General features: G+C 33.5%; 2 protein-coding genes across 3 annotated transcripts; one reads left to right on the top strand and one right to left on the bottom strand.

The window, feature by feature from the left end:
* Positions 1-4171: 4171 nt before the first annotated feature.
* Positions 4172-10974, bottom strand: LOC114418805. 2 transcript variants are annotated; one of them, XM_028384321.1, is made up of 3 exons: positions 9780-10974; positions 5960-6215; positions 4172-4807 (listed from the first exon to the last, which is right to left on the bottom strand). In XM_028384321.1, the coding sequence occupies exons 1-3, from the start codon at positions 10700-10702 to the stop codon at positions 4628-4630; spliced, it is 1359 nt and encodes a 452-aa protein (XP_028240122.1). In that variant the 5' UTR covers positions 10703-10974; the 3' UTR covers positions 4172-4627. The 2 variants fall into 2 exon arrangements, with proteins under 2 accessions (XP_028240122.1, XP_028240121.1); XM_028384320.1 differs by having other exon boundaries at positions 5954-6215; positions 9780-10969.
* Positions 10870-14272, top strand: LOC114420380. Its single transcript, XM_028386292.1, has 11 exons — positions 10870-10928; positions 11813-11957; positions 12047-12068; positions 12409-12493; positions 12603-12730; positions 12809-12899; positions 12976-13129; positions 13212-13369; positions 13447-13543; positions 13652-13729; positions 14111-14272. The coding sequence occupies exons 1-11, from the start codon at positions 10870-10872 to the stop codon at positions 14270-14272; spliced, it is 1179 nt and encodes a 392-aa protein (XP_028242093.1).
* Positions 14273-14718: the final 446 nt, after the last annotated feature.

Genomic DNA, 14718 nt, shown 5'->3' with positions numbered 1-14718 from the left:
CTATATAACATCTATCTAATACTATCTAATATAACATTAGATTATTTTTACACTATAAAATACTTCAAAAAATTAAATACATCTATCTAATACTATCTAATATTTTCTTTAATTCACTTATATTTTATTTTAAATATAATTACTAACTAAAATAATTACAAATAATTAAATATCAATTCTAATTATATTACCTGATTGAAAATTTAAGTAATATAATTACTAACTCAAATCATTACTAACTAAAACAATTACTAACTAAAATTGAATAATAATAATATAAAAATTTACGTCATACCTAATTGAAGCTTTCAATAACACCACCACCAATCAAATTTTGTTTCAAACACCACAAACTTAAACTCCAAAAACTCAAAACACTCAATCAGAAGAGAAGAGAAGAATGCATATTTGGTGAATATTGTAGGTGCAAAGACTCCTATTTAAAGGCAAAGGAAAAACTTTCCTTACAACGTTAAAAAAAAAATTAAAGCCTGTTATTTCTTAAACCCTGAACATGTTTAATTTTTTCTTCATTATTTTTGAAAACCCTATATTGAACCCTAGCAAAAAGGACACAGCATGCATGAACCCTATATTGAAACCTACCCCTCATCCCCTCACATGTTGCACTGTTACACTAACGGGTGAAGGGAATCAAACCAGCCTTAAGGAATCCCGCAAATAGCACTGGCGGAAATTGTTATGGATAATGGATGCATGGACATGATGGATGCATGGAGGTGATGGTGTTGGGCTGATGGCATGGGATATCTCGCCAATGGGAGTGGCGGAACCCCATGCATGAAAAACCCGCTGGTAGTGCTGGCGGGATATCTTTAAAAAAAGATCCTCTGCAGAAATTGTTTACAAAGAGACCCTTTGAAGGAAATTATTTGTAAAAGCACCCTCTATTTTACCTCTTCTATGCTGAGCAAGTAAGTAGCTATAAGTAAGTTATATATTGAAATGTGACAAATCCCAATCAATTAGGTCATATAAGTACACTGCTAATTGCTCATACAACATTTAAAATAATAAAAAGAGTGCTTATAAAATAATTAATAAGAAGAGATCAAATGAAAAGATATATTAGGTCTTTTTGATTGAAGCAGAGACGGATCTAAAACTCTATTGAACGGAGGACTAGATTGTTTTTTCTTTGTAATTATTTAACTATTTCTTTTTAGCAAATAATTATTTAATAAATAATAATTTAACATAAATATTTATTAGTTTAATACATAAAATTAAAACTGAATTTATTTCGAATGTATGCATAAGGAAATATAATAAAAATCTCTATGACTAAAAAAATTCTATTTCAAACCTATATTTCGTAGGACATGTAAAACAGGTAGATATTTATGTACCATAATAAATAAATAAAAGACTACTATATAGATATTTATTTCTTACAAAATTTGTTAGGCAGTGTAGTAATTTTCTACTACTATCTATTAGATTGTTGAGTAGTTTGTATGAATTTTTATCTACATATCAATTTTATTTTCAATATTTTTCATTCATACGTAAATAAAATAAGTGGCCTATACACAACCTAAAATTTGATAGAATACAAATACATCAAACATTAACATGTGCTTAGTATAAAAAGAACTTTCTTTCGAAAGCTTATTGTTAACATATATAAACATACTTATAATATAATAATATTAATATAGTATACATATGTGTGTACGTATGCTTATAACTTATTAAATTTCAAAATATTATAGTAAGATAAATAGTATATTATATATAATATAATATAAAAAGCTTGAATTATTTTTAATAAACTGTTTTAACACTATAATATATACTATCAATATTTTTTATTGAGAAAATAATTTCATTAGATTATAATCTGACCCTATAGAATAAGGAATGCTAAAGGCCAAGAAAAAGTTTATGTAACAAATTACACACAAAAACTGAATCATGCCATCTCCAAACACAAACCATATATTCGCCAGCTGGCTTCTAAAGGCACTAGAAAACTTCCTAGCTAGTGTCTCACATGAATGACGAACCCATATACACAAACTGCACCTAATCATCTCAAGATAAAATTGCAATATCATAACTCTCTATGTTAAATCATGAGGGAGCCCTAGCCCCCCTTGCATCCATCCGACTCTGGACTGACATAGGACTTATCCAACTATAATCAAGACTTAAAATAATTTTTTTTAAAAAATATTTTATTTTACATTATATAATTATATAGTAGGTCTTTTTGGTCAACACTCATGTACATTTTGCTAACATATTATAATTTTTATTTTATAAAATTTAACAAAAAAATAATTATTTTGTTGGTAGGCTTAAAACTTTGAACTTTAATTACTTGGACCGATTAACTAAGACTTAAATATATTTTTATTTCTTTAAATTTGAAATATATCATTTTATTCCAAATTAAAAATTTCATTTTCCAATCTCAAATTTGTAAAATATTTTTTAATCCCTTTTTCAGTAAAAAAAATTGTCATAAATTATATATTTAAACTGAAAAAAACAAACAGAAAGGAAAAATATCTTATGAACTTTAGAGATTAAAAAAATAAATTTTGATTCAAGGAACAAAAATAAAAACTTTAAATTTGACAAATCAAAAACATATTTATACTTATATAAAATGAAATAAAACAAATCCATTAAATATCCCTATTTGTTTTCCAAATTGAGAACCATGAAATGAAATTTTCTTTTCAATTATACAGTAAAAATATAAAAATAAAATAAAATAATTATTTTATTTTATTATACTTCATTTTAATTTATTTCACTCAACCTTAAATGTCTAAATGCGACTTCATTTTAATACTGTTGTAAGATTAAGGTGAAGCCAACGTGGATGGAGAGTTAACGGGATTAACACCATGGTGTATCATAGGTGGCGTGAGGTGACGAGAGAATAACAACTGATGGGATGTGTCTGACAGAAAGTACAGCCACAGGCCCACAACTTCTGGGCTTTCAAAGCGGTAAAAAAATTATAAAAAAATTCAACTATCAACAATAAAGATTGATATACAGATATTAAATATAAATTTAATAAATAACAATATCATAATATGGTAAGAAAAGAAAAATAAACAAATATTAAATATTGATAATGTATTTAGAATGATAGAACATTCACTTATCACTTCTCAATTATCAATAACCCTTATAATATCTTGGCAAAAAAATGTTGTGTTCTTACAAAAGAGAAAAATCATACAAAAGACAATAAAACCAACTCACTATACCTCTCATAAACCGTAGTCTGTAAATGTTTTACAATTTATACTTTTTAAATACATTTTCTTGTTATTAACTGAAATTTATCAAAATTATAAAATCACAAAAGTAAAATTTAGTAAACAAATAAAGATTGTAAATGCTAAAGTATTAATAAGAGCAATAGGTATAAAATGTGTTTACTAAAATTTAGTAAACAATGCTCTTTATATTAATATTCTCTTAGCTAGAGTATTAATAAGAGCAATAGTCAATAAATTCTAAAAGATATAGAAATTTCACTTGTAATCGGTATAAAGCAAAACCCAACAAGCAGTTCTTGGATTGGCATTCGTCAAAACGTTATTTTCTTTATTTTATATATAATCTAGCTTCGTCCCTAGGGTGTTTCAATTGGTGACTCTAGAATCCAAAGTGAAGTTTGGCTAGAAGCAACTCATAATTAAGGCCCCTTCCATCTACTGATATAAAATCAATTTTAACACTTTCCAATAAAAAAATCATTTTAATAGAATTTATTTCTCAACTTTTTCAAAATCAATTCTATGTAAAATTTAATGTTTAAAACAATGTTATACGTTAGTACACACATAAATTACCATTTGAATTATATTAAAATAATTATTTTAAAAATCAACAAATATATCATCCATTGTTTAAATGACTGTAAATATTTTACATTGTGAATAACTAACTCTCTTGTATCTACACCTCCTCTCACTAGTCGGCTTTTCTCACATGCTCTTCCAGCCCCACTGACTAAAGATGCAATCCAATCAATAAAGAGCATTGTTTTAGTTTACATTACAGGTGCAGGCATTAGGTAGATAAACCAAAACATCACACCCAAAATTCTTTTAAGCCAATCATGCTTTCAACCTTTTACACCAAAAAAAAATTATTGATATTACTTACATATATAATATAGTTATAAACATTCATCTTTACCATTTAATTTTACAAAACACAATGCCTTATCTAACCAATAGAAAACTCTAGTTAACAGGTGACATGAAATATATCTCAAGTTGGGAAAAATAGAACAATTTAGGCCAGATGTTTGTTTCTCTCCTTATTTTACCAAGCGATCTTACAACAGTAGCTGGGTAGTGGTTTCACCCGCACACCAGCATTTACATCTACGTAAATTTACAAAATGTAGGCAATGAGAAAAATTATATATGTATATGTAGTTATTTTACCATGTGGAAGCCATCACCCTTCCTCCCTCTATACAAGACTCATGGCAGATGGATAATAAATCTGCTTGCTTTCATTCAGCCTGCGGTGATGATGGCAGTGTAAACAAAGCAGTTTAAACTACCGACCTCTTCAGACGATATCGTGCATCTCTACTATCAAAAGTTTGCAGTTGACAGCCTCACACAATGGGAATTGGGATGCTCATGCTGTTAACGTTATGATGCATTTGGTTTTGCACGGCCTTGACAGCAGCTACTCTAGCTGCATTGGCTGCTCTGTTAGCAGCTGCTACTGCTCTATTAACCCTCTCATCTACCTTGGCCACATCATAGGCTTTCTCAGTTGCTCTTCTTGCTTCCTGTTTTTTCACAAAGAAACAAATCATTAATAATGCAAGCTCCCAATGATGCAAACTTTAACTGTTTGCAGTTAATTTTATCTCTTCTTTCCTTCTACACAAATGAGCTAATTCGAAACATATAATAAAAGAAAATGTTCAACTATCTGACTATTCTCTCAGCTTTGACAACATGGAAAATTGTAGACAAGGAATTTTTGACAGAATGAATGGCACACTTATTGACTATGGTTAAATGAGGGACTTCTACCGTTTTATCTTATCCAATAACCCATAATCTAGTTAAAATCAGTGAAAATTCTGGCTAAATTTTCCAGGATGTGTAGCACTACTATTTTTTACTTGAAATTTCAGTTAAGCAAGACAGAAACATAGACAAATTGTAGATTCAAAAATAAAAAAAATTACAATAAAACATGTGTTATGGGATACCAATCAGAATTTCCGATAACTCAAATCATAAAAAATTCAAAAGCACATAACTAAAGCATATCATAAAAAAGTAAATTTCTCTCCCTTGAGAGATGCTTAAATTATTCTCTCCTTGAACGATTAATATAAGTTTCATCTGAGTCTATTTTAATGTAAATGAACTTTAGTTTTTTTTTTTTCTCTTGCTTTGATTATTGACATGATTGACAACTAGTTTTGAATCTGAACATTTACTATCAATTTCATGACCTTAAAAGATGAAACAAATTTTTAGATAAATTTAGGTATTTAAAATTTCGTTTACCTTCTAAAATATCAAAGTAGATAATAGATGTTAAAAGCTAGTTGCAAGTGATACTATAAGTAATAGAAAAGGATAAAATATTATTGGGAGGCACATTCATAATAGTTCACAATTGTTTTAAGAGGTTCGTTTACATTGAAAATTATTAAGGTGTAACTTGGATTCACTGATCAAGAGAGGGTGGTAGTGTAATTTAAGAATCTCTCAAGAGAGAGTAAAGCAATTTACTCAGAAAAAACTGACACATTCTTATGCCATTGACATAAAATATCAAAGCAATTGTGGCAATGACAAAACAGAATCACCCAAACTGATTGTTCTACGGCAACTTGTTTTGTCTCTAATGATACATTGTGAAAGAATATTAAACAATATATTAAGGTAAATTAAATCATAAATGTAGGGTGAACCTGAACTGCATTAAGTACTCTGGAATGATTGACACCAACAGGAGAAACAGGATAGGTGGCACTCTGTGTGCTTGGAATGTCAAGGACTCCATTTTGCCAGTGACCAGACTGGGTTTCTCCATTTCTAAATGTATACATTCCAACACCTTGCCTTTTTCCTTCATGCCAGGATCCTTCATAACAATGCCCATTTGCAAAACTATATACCCCAAACCCATGCATCTTATCCGCAAAGTATTCACCAGCATATGCATCACCATTTCTGATAAAAACAGAAATCATTAGTTCCAAAAAAAAAAAAAACACTATTATTGGTGAGCAAAGAAAAAGCAACCACAGAGCCCTATGTAATTTAATTAAACAATAAGGCACCAATGATCCTGAGAAGAGAGGAACCCACATTCAAGAAAAAATCAGAAGAATGTATTCGTGCATCATAGGATTAAGCACCTATTTTCATAAAATGCATGCCCAAGATCCTACTCACTGATACTTGACAACACAGTCCATTTTGAGATGAGAAACAGAAGGTATCAGTGTAGATTGTAGATGCTCAACAAAGTATATACAAAAGTGCACTGATCAAAGAACAAATAGTTATTTTGTTTTTACTGACTGGTTCCGTTAAGTAAAGCAAATGGAGAGGGAGAAGAAAAGACACCACACTCGTAGCAGCATGTAATATTAAATTACACAATATCACAATAGTTGGAATTACTGCTATGTGACCTGAAGATTTCAAGGCCAACTTGTGGAATTAGCTTCTTGCAAGGAACTTGAGATTATGCGTCTCTTCAGAACATGTGTCATGTTATTATTATGGAATACCCTATTGTTTTAAAGTTTGGGAGGTATAAAGCACCTTTGAAACTGAGTCTATCGTTGGGAGCAGATACTCTTCCATTGTAAACTGAAATTGGCAATAATGAAGATAAGTCCTAAGAACATAAGTGCATACAATTACTCTTTTAATCTTTCAGTTTTTACTGCATTTTAGTAATTATATTTGTTGTCTCCTGTATTCTTAATAAAAAAAATCCAAAAACCGCTTAAAATTTGAGACAAGATCCACCAACTTAAAATTTGTGAAACATATTAGGGGGTTTTATAGATAACTATTTGATCTTCCATTCAAACGAATTACAAAAGGAATATAAAATAACAAGGAAATAATATTCCCTCAAAATGATTTTCTACTCTCCTCTTGTATCGGTCTTTCTTCCATAGAAGGACTTAAAAAATTGTTCACCCAGATAATGAAAAAGAACTCATTCTCTTCAACAAATAGTAGAAAGAAATCACCTCCTTTTCCTTCCCCCTGAAAGAGGTCCCTTTTATGTTACACAAACACATCAAAGATTACAAATACAGGAATTATCACTAATATATAATATCCTTCAATCCTATTTCATTCCTTCACAAATAATTCTACAATCTTTACCCTTGCATTCCCTTTGGGTTTTACTGATCCAAACAAGTTTGAAATGATAGCTCTGATTGTGTGTCTTTAGACCAAGATCAGAGTAAGAAGCATGTTTGTTTTCCCTAAATGACTCATGTCCCCCACAAACTTATACTAGCTACTCACTGGACATTTACTGCTTCAAAACTTAAAATGTAGTAGGATAAGAGGGAAAGGTTTTCAAACAGATGTTTTGTATCAAATTAGTAGTCAGCCACCACAAATGAATGTGGCTTTTCATATAATAGCAGTACAATTCCACAAAGAAGTGGCATTTCCTTTCTTGTTGCCTCTTCCTTTCTTCTTATTTCCCCATGTGCGAGGCCTCACCAGGGGCGCAGGTGGGAGTGGATGCAGGTGCTTTTAACTCGAAGTATCAGTCTCAGGCCATTTATTCAAAGCCATTTGACCAACTTCATGCTTATAAGATTTCATGCTTACTGCATCTTTTTCATTTATTTCAATATTAGACTCCCATTTTTTTACCTCCACATAGCTAGTCAGTTGACAGCCAAATGCCAATGCAGGTAAAATTAACTACCATTAGAATAATATGTTATATGTTATTCAGTCATTTACATCTTACTTCCTTCCTGGAAAAGACTAAAGATACATTAAAAATGAACATCCTCAAAAATATCAAAACAATGGCTTTGAAATAAGTGCATACATATCATGCTCAACAATTGTAACCAATAGGTACACACATCTGACACAAGACCCAAGCCAAGTAAGTTTCAAAGGCCTACAAGGTACTTTTGACAAAACAGAAGCCACAACTGAAACAAATCAAATAGAAAAACATGTTCTAAATCTTTATCTCTACGCACATGCTTATTACTTTCAGCTGTAAGAAATAAATGGTATTTTAACTTTGAAGATTATAAAATAAAACCTAATACAACCCGCAAGAGCAGCAAAGGTTACAGTTAGAAGAACTTGCGGCAAATCTACGAAACTGACAACAAAGTACATAACAAAATCAAGCCCCAATATCCAGCCAAAATAACTCAAAATAGCTTTTACACATACACACAACAAATAAAAACAAAACAAAACAGGCATGCAATCAGTTTACATCAAATAAAAGCCGCCATCACACCATTTTCAATTGTCAAAACACTAAACCCCAATAGCTAAACAACATGTCAACAACAAAACAAGACCTAGACACACAGGGACAGCTAGAGTAACAAACATCACTCCAGAAACAAGAAATTGTCATAAACAGAAAAAAGGCAAAGCACAAAACCAAATCAAGCACCAATAACCTGCCAAAAGCATCTTATAAAACATTCATGCACGCACAACAAACAAAATCAAAACATGCACGCAATCACAACAAACAAAATCAAAACATGCACACAATCACAACAAACAAAAATAAAATCAACACCATTCTTGATTGCCAAACACCAATCAACAACATCAAAACTAAACGGACACAACACAGAAGTCACATCTCACAACTGAAGCAAATCAAACTTTTGTGTATGTTTATCCTCCTATGCACATGCTTTGAACTGTAAAAACTGAATAGAAATGAATAGCATTCCAACATTCAAGATTATAAGCCCTAACACAACCCACATGGACAAAGACCAGTAAAATGTTATTGAACGAAGAAATTGAGGCAAAGTACAGAACCAAATCAAGACCCAACATCCTGCCAAACTAACTCACAAAAAGCTTCACACACACACACACACACTCAAAAAATCAAAACAAAACAAGCATGCAATCAGTTTACATCCTACAAAAGCCTCCATAACACCATCCTCGATTCTCAAACCTTAAACACCAACAGCTAAACAACAAAGCAACCCCCCCAGCTAAACACATCATTCCAGAAGTAAGATAATGTCATAATCCACAAACCTAAGAAACCACAAAACCCAACCAAGCAACAACAAAACCCTTCCAAAACCAAAAACACCTCACAAAACATTCACACACAACAAACCAAATCAAAAACACACCCCCCACCAATTCACATCCAAATGCCAAACAAACACGAACCAACAACACCACAATGAACATCCAACAAATCCAAGCCAATACACAGCCATCAACTACTACAAACCAACCGATTTCACACATGTAGTAAGATAATCCAGAATCACGTTGAAACACTAACTACCACGATTTCAACCGAATGTTCACATGTTTAATTTCACACTCACAAACCAATTCCGAGTCCACAATTGATTCTGAGTTCAAACAACATTTCCTAACTTTTACAATTAGATAATAAAAAAATATCATACCGAATTTTACTACCAACTTACTTTTAAAATAAAATAAAAACATTCAAACACAAATCTCTATCAGTTGAATTAAACACAAACCTCCTCCAATCCATACCTAAAATGGTAGTGTCCAAGGCCATGCTTAACGCCCCACTTGAACTCCCCGACGTACCTGCTCCCATCATCGCACGTGTGAACCCCACAGCCATGACTCTGTCCACTGGCCCACTCCCCGGCATAAACATCCCCGGTGTAGAACCGGTACACCCCGAACCCGTGTCGTAACCCCTGCCGGTACTGGCCACGGTACCGGCTCCCCCGGGCCCATGTCTCCACCCCGAACCCGTCGTACTTGCCATCCACCCAGTCCCCCTCATACTTCCCACTCATACTGTAATAGTAAACCCCACTCCCACAACACTTCCCTCCATTCAACTCTCCCTCGTACACGTCCCCGTTCGCGTATGGTACCACAGACAAGGAAATGTTTATAATCGGAGAGACGGAGGAGGCGGTCCGGGACTGCCAGCCGATAGTCCAGAAGACGGGGAGCTTGAGAGTGGGCCGGGCCTTGGGCTTGAGATTGAGGAAGAGGAGGAGGGAGGGGATTCGAGGGAGGGCGACGTTCAGAGAGAATGAGAGCACGGCGGAGAAGGAAAACGCGGAGATGAAATCGAGGAGGAGGGAGTTTGTAGGGTGGGAGACGAGGAAGTAGAAGAAGGGGAGCGAGAGGAAGAGGAAGAGGCGGAGGCGGTGCCGGAGGCGGCGGCGGAGGGACACCGCGGCGGATAGAAACGTGGGAATTACGGTGGTGGTGGTGACATGGCGTGGTTTTAGGGTTGGAGGTTTGGAGAGGAGGGGTTGGGGTGAGGGTTGGGTGGGGAGGGAGGGTCTTTTGTAAGGTGCGATGGAGGTCAGTGATTCGTGGTTTGGGTTCGGAGTTAGGGTTGGGAGTGGGTGGTTCGGGTGCTGGTTGTAATCGGAAGAGACGCCGCTGCTTTCTTTTCCAATCTGAACTTCGGATTTCTTCTGATGCATTACATAAGGGAAAAAATAAACAGAAGCAATATCTTCTTCTCCACTCTGTTGTGTTTTGTGTTGTTGAGGGTGTTGTTTTGTGTTTTTTGAATTTTTTTGGGTGTTTTTTTTTTTAGTTTTGTTTGTGTTTGTGTGTCTATCTATTGGTTAAGGAAATGCTTAGAAGAATGGTGAGAAAGAATTGGCATTTGGAAGAAGAGAACTGCTGCAAGTTGCAACTGGCTTGGTGGGTAGGGATGGGGTGGGGTACGGGAGTAATTTTTCTTAAATGGAAAATCACTGGAAATTTCTGAGGGTTATCTATTTAGTGTTGGCTAAAGCTAAACTTAATAAATGTGAGCATGTTAATAAATAAATACACGTTTAATTTCTTAAGGTAATTATTATTATAAAAGGTTAATAAATTTGTGACAGTTGGAATGAATGACATTGTAGTCTATATATTATCTATAAAAGAGAATCCTCTGAAAATTCTTAAAATACTTCTATCTAAGATTGTGACAGTTTGTCCATTTCCTTGATTTTTTGGTCTTTTAGTCCTTAATTGTCCACTCTTCTGATGCTTACAGGTGTCTTATTATTTTGCTGATTGAGGCATTTACACGTGTTTTATTTTGCATGTTGTGCATGTGCTGGCCTTTTATTCTTTACGTGGTTTCTTGCATTTCATTCTTCATTCTTCAGTTTGCGTGTTTTTGCTTTTCATTTTTCCAGATACAGACCAGCTTAATTTGGGTTCTGTTTGGTGCTGTTTTGATGTATGTTTTCTTACATTCAATGTTAGCTTATGGTTTTTTGGCTTTTCTTTTCTTACATGCATATTACCTTTCGGGTTTTTGGCTTTTGTTTCTGTGTTGTTTTCATGTTTGTTTTGTTACATGCATGTTATTTTTTCATTTTGCTGTGTTGGACGATGTTTGGTTTGCATGTTTGGTTATCGTGTTTGTCTGTTCGTGGTACTTCTGTTGTTCTGTTCTGGTGTTGTTTTCATCTGTGTTTTCTTACATGCATGTTAGCTTCTCATTTTTGTGTGTTGAATGAGGTTTTGGATTTTTTCTTAGCTTATCGTGTTTCTGTTTTGATGGTGGTTTTGTTTTTTTTTTTTTGCAGTATTATGGCACATTCTCCAGACAAGATAAAGAGCATCGATGGCTCAAAAGAAACTCTTAAACTTAGTGTGAGGATCAGTGATCTATGGTTTATTGGCACGCCTAACAAATCTGAGCAAGCTGAAATGGTGTTTGTGGACTTCGATGTATGCTTCAATTCTGGGTTTTTTTTTGTAGGTTTATTACTTATTACTTATTGTTCAGTTCATTGTGTTGTAACCTTAATGCAATCCAGGGTGATGAGATCCACGTTGTTTGTAAACAAGACCAATTGAAGTAAAAAAAATGGACTTGAAAGAAAATTGTACTTATGTCATGCACAATTTTAAAGTGCTAAAAAACAATGGTCAGTACAGAGTGTGTGATCATCAATTTAAATTGGTGTTTATTGGGGTTACTGTTGTGAGGGAGTGTGTTCTAGGGGACATCCCTTTTAGAAAATACAGGTTTACTGGATTTGCAGATGTTGTGGCTGGCCAGTTTGAACCTAGAATATTGGTTGATATGTTAACTTATATTTTTGCAATTGAGTTTATTTTGAAAGTTCTGTTCTTATTAGAATTAAATAACATTCCCTGATTTCCCTACTTGCTTTAGATGTTATTGGTGTTGTGGAGGAGGTTGTCTTTCGCCAAGTTTCAGGAAAAGGTAGAAGGGTAGTCTTCAAACTAAAGGACTTGAGGTAAAGTTCAATTCTTGGTGACAATTTGTGTGATATGCTTTGTCAAGTTGTGGCTATGATTACATTATTATTAATAACTGATTGTGTCATAACTATTTGTTTCTGATAGCCAGCAATTGCTATCTTGCACTTCGTGGGATGATTATTGCTTGCAGTTTTTGAAGTTCTTAGATGATTATGAAGGTGATGGCCCAATTACAGTTCTATTGAGCCATTGTAGGATCAAGGAAGCGCAGGGTATATCCTCATCTTGAATTTATTGATTTCTTTGTTTATGTTATTGCATGTTATGATTCTATTTTTTAAATGATTTAGGATCTTATCCCGCATCGATCAGCAATTCTTTCAAGGCTTCAAAGTTAATTATTAACCAGCCCGTGATGGAGATTCAAGAATTCAATGAACGGTATTTTTTGTATGTGTTATGTAATGTATGTTGATCATTTTTTGTCTTATTTTTGTTGTTCATTCTATATTTATAGGCTTGCAGAGTTGGGTATTGAGGCTCGGTCAGGTTTTAAATCCCATGGTGAAGGGAGTACACAGCTTTCAGGTTCTATTCAATTATCATCAAAAGAAGCATTATTTGGCAAGGCTAAGGCAAAGTCTATTGCTAACATTAACACCATCTCTGAAGTAATGATCTTATATAGATTTTAATTCTTTGTCGTGCATTATCTGAAGTTTTTTGATTTGATGTGTATGGTGTTTCACACAGGAAATTGTTTGTGTCACTATTGGCACAATTACTAGGATTGTTCTGGACAATCATTCATGGTGTTATACAACTTGCATTCAGTGCCATAAAAAGAGTGATGCAGAGATGGCGCCCTTTACATGTGCATGCGGAAAATACAATAAGGAAGTTGTGCTTAGGTCATTGTGATCTTTTAAAATGTTGTGTATTTTTCATACCTTCATCATTTTTTTACTATTGGTGCATATGGTAGCAGGTATAGGCTTGAGGTGATGATCAACCAGGGAAATGAAAGCACAAAATTCCTGCTTTGGGACCGTGAGTGCAGTGAATTAATTGGTCAATCAACTGATGTAGTTAATAAGCATAAAATTGAAGTGTGTTTTTGGATTCAACCGTAACTGTTTATGTTTGATATGTTATTTTTTGTTTGTGTAATACAATTATTCTCTTTGAACAAGGATGGTGATGTTGATTTGAATGCTTCACCCCAAGCACTTGATAAGCTGCTGGGTTATGAACTTGCTTTCAAGATAAAGGTGCAACCCAAGTTCGGAATTTTGTTGTTTTGAAGTGTTTAGCTGACTCGAGCTTAATAAATGTTGTGATGGATATGCTAGCTGATGCTGAGGTAATGTTCAATGCAAGTTATTTGACATTAACTATTGTGAAAAGTATGTATTCTATTCATATTTATTTGTTTTCCATGGGTTGTTATCTTCAATGTATGTCTTATTCAGACATCTTCAAAAAATGAATATCCCAGTTTCTGATTCCAATCATTCTGCTCAACATAAATCTGTGAGTTTTGATGACTGCTCTCATTTTTTAATATGATCTTTCTTGCAATTCTTGCATTTTGACACTTCATGGCTTTCAACTTAGCATTAAACTTATTCATTGCTATTTGTTTTATCCAGCAATCCCTGACTGTGACATCAGACCATGATCCACTGCTTGGACTCCCCTTGACGCCTACAAAGCGGCAGACATTTCAAGATTGTGATGATGAAGTAGGGACCCCTCAAATTTCACCTGCACAGCTTTCACCCAACAAATTAAAAAAACATGGCGCAATTTAGTGCATTTGGTTGTTTTCAAGTTGTGTTGAACAATTTTTTTTGCCTTGCTATTTGTATATTGTACATTGGCTCCTACCTTTAATTCTGTTGTGGTGGTGTTGCTTTAGAACTCTGATCAGAACTTTTGTTTAAATTTTAATTTTATTTTGTATGCAAGTATCCTGGGATTTTAGTTCTGTGGTTTATCCGATGTCACCTTAACTATTGCACTATATTTCAAAATCCTTATTTGTTCAATTGTTAAAATAAATATCGACAGACCATGCTTATATTAATGGTTATAAAGCCATCTTTGAAGAAATCGACCTATGAAAATGTTATGAATTCAAATATATCGTGAGAGATAAAACAAGTAAGATTTGAAAATACAAATCAGAGATTGCCAGACAGAAAGTTCAGAAAACATGTTCTTCACAATCATGATAACTTAAAATTCAATTAAAGTT

This window comes from Glycine soja, chromosome 7 (genome assembly GCF_004193775.1).
Source record: "Glycine soja cultivar W05 chromosome 7, ASM419377v2, whole genome shotgun sequence".
Classification (NCBI taxonomy): Eukaryota; Viridiplantae; Streptophyta; class Magnoliopsida; order Fabales; family Fabaceae; genus Glycine; species Glycine soja.
This window is presented reverse-complemented; position numbering and strand designations above follow the sequence as displayed.

Bases quoted from the DNA above. Each gene is read 5' to 3' on its own strand.
- LOC114420380 (XM_028386292.1), top strand. From the start codon at position 10,870: ATGGTGAGAAAGAATTGGCATTTGGAAGAAGAGAACTGCTGCAAGTTG. The intron at 12,494-12,602 runs GTAAAGTTCAAT...TGTTTCTGATAG, and splicing joins TTCAAACTAAAGGACTTGAG to CCAGCAATTGCTATCTTGCA. The intron at 13,730-14,110 runs GTGCAACCCAAG...TGTTTTATCCAG, and splicing joins AACTTGCTTTCAAGATAAAG to CAATCCCTGACTGTGACATC.
- LOC114418805 (XM_028384320.1), bottom strand. From the start codon at position 10,702: ATGCATCAGAAGAAATCCGAAGTTCAGATTGGAAAAGAAAGCAGCGGC. The intron at 6,216-9,779 runs GTATGGATTGGA...TGTTTTTATCAG, and splicing joins CTTGGACACTACCATTTTAG to AAATGGTGATGCATATGCTG. The intron at 4,808-5,953 runs GTTCACCCTACA...GTGAAAAAACAG, and splicing joins GAGTACTTAATGCAGTTCAG to GAAGCAAGAAGAGCAACTGA.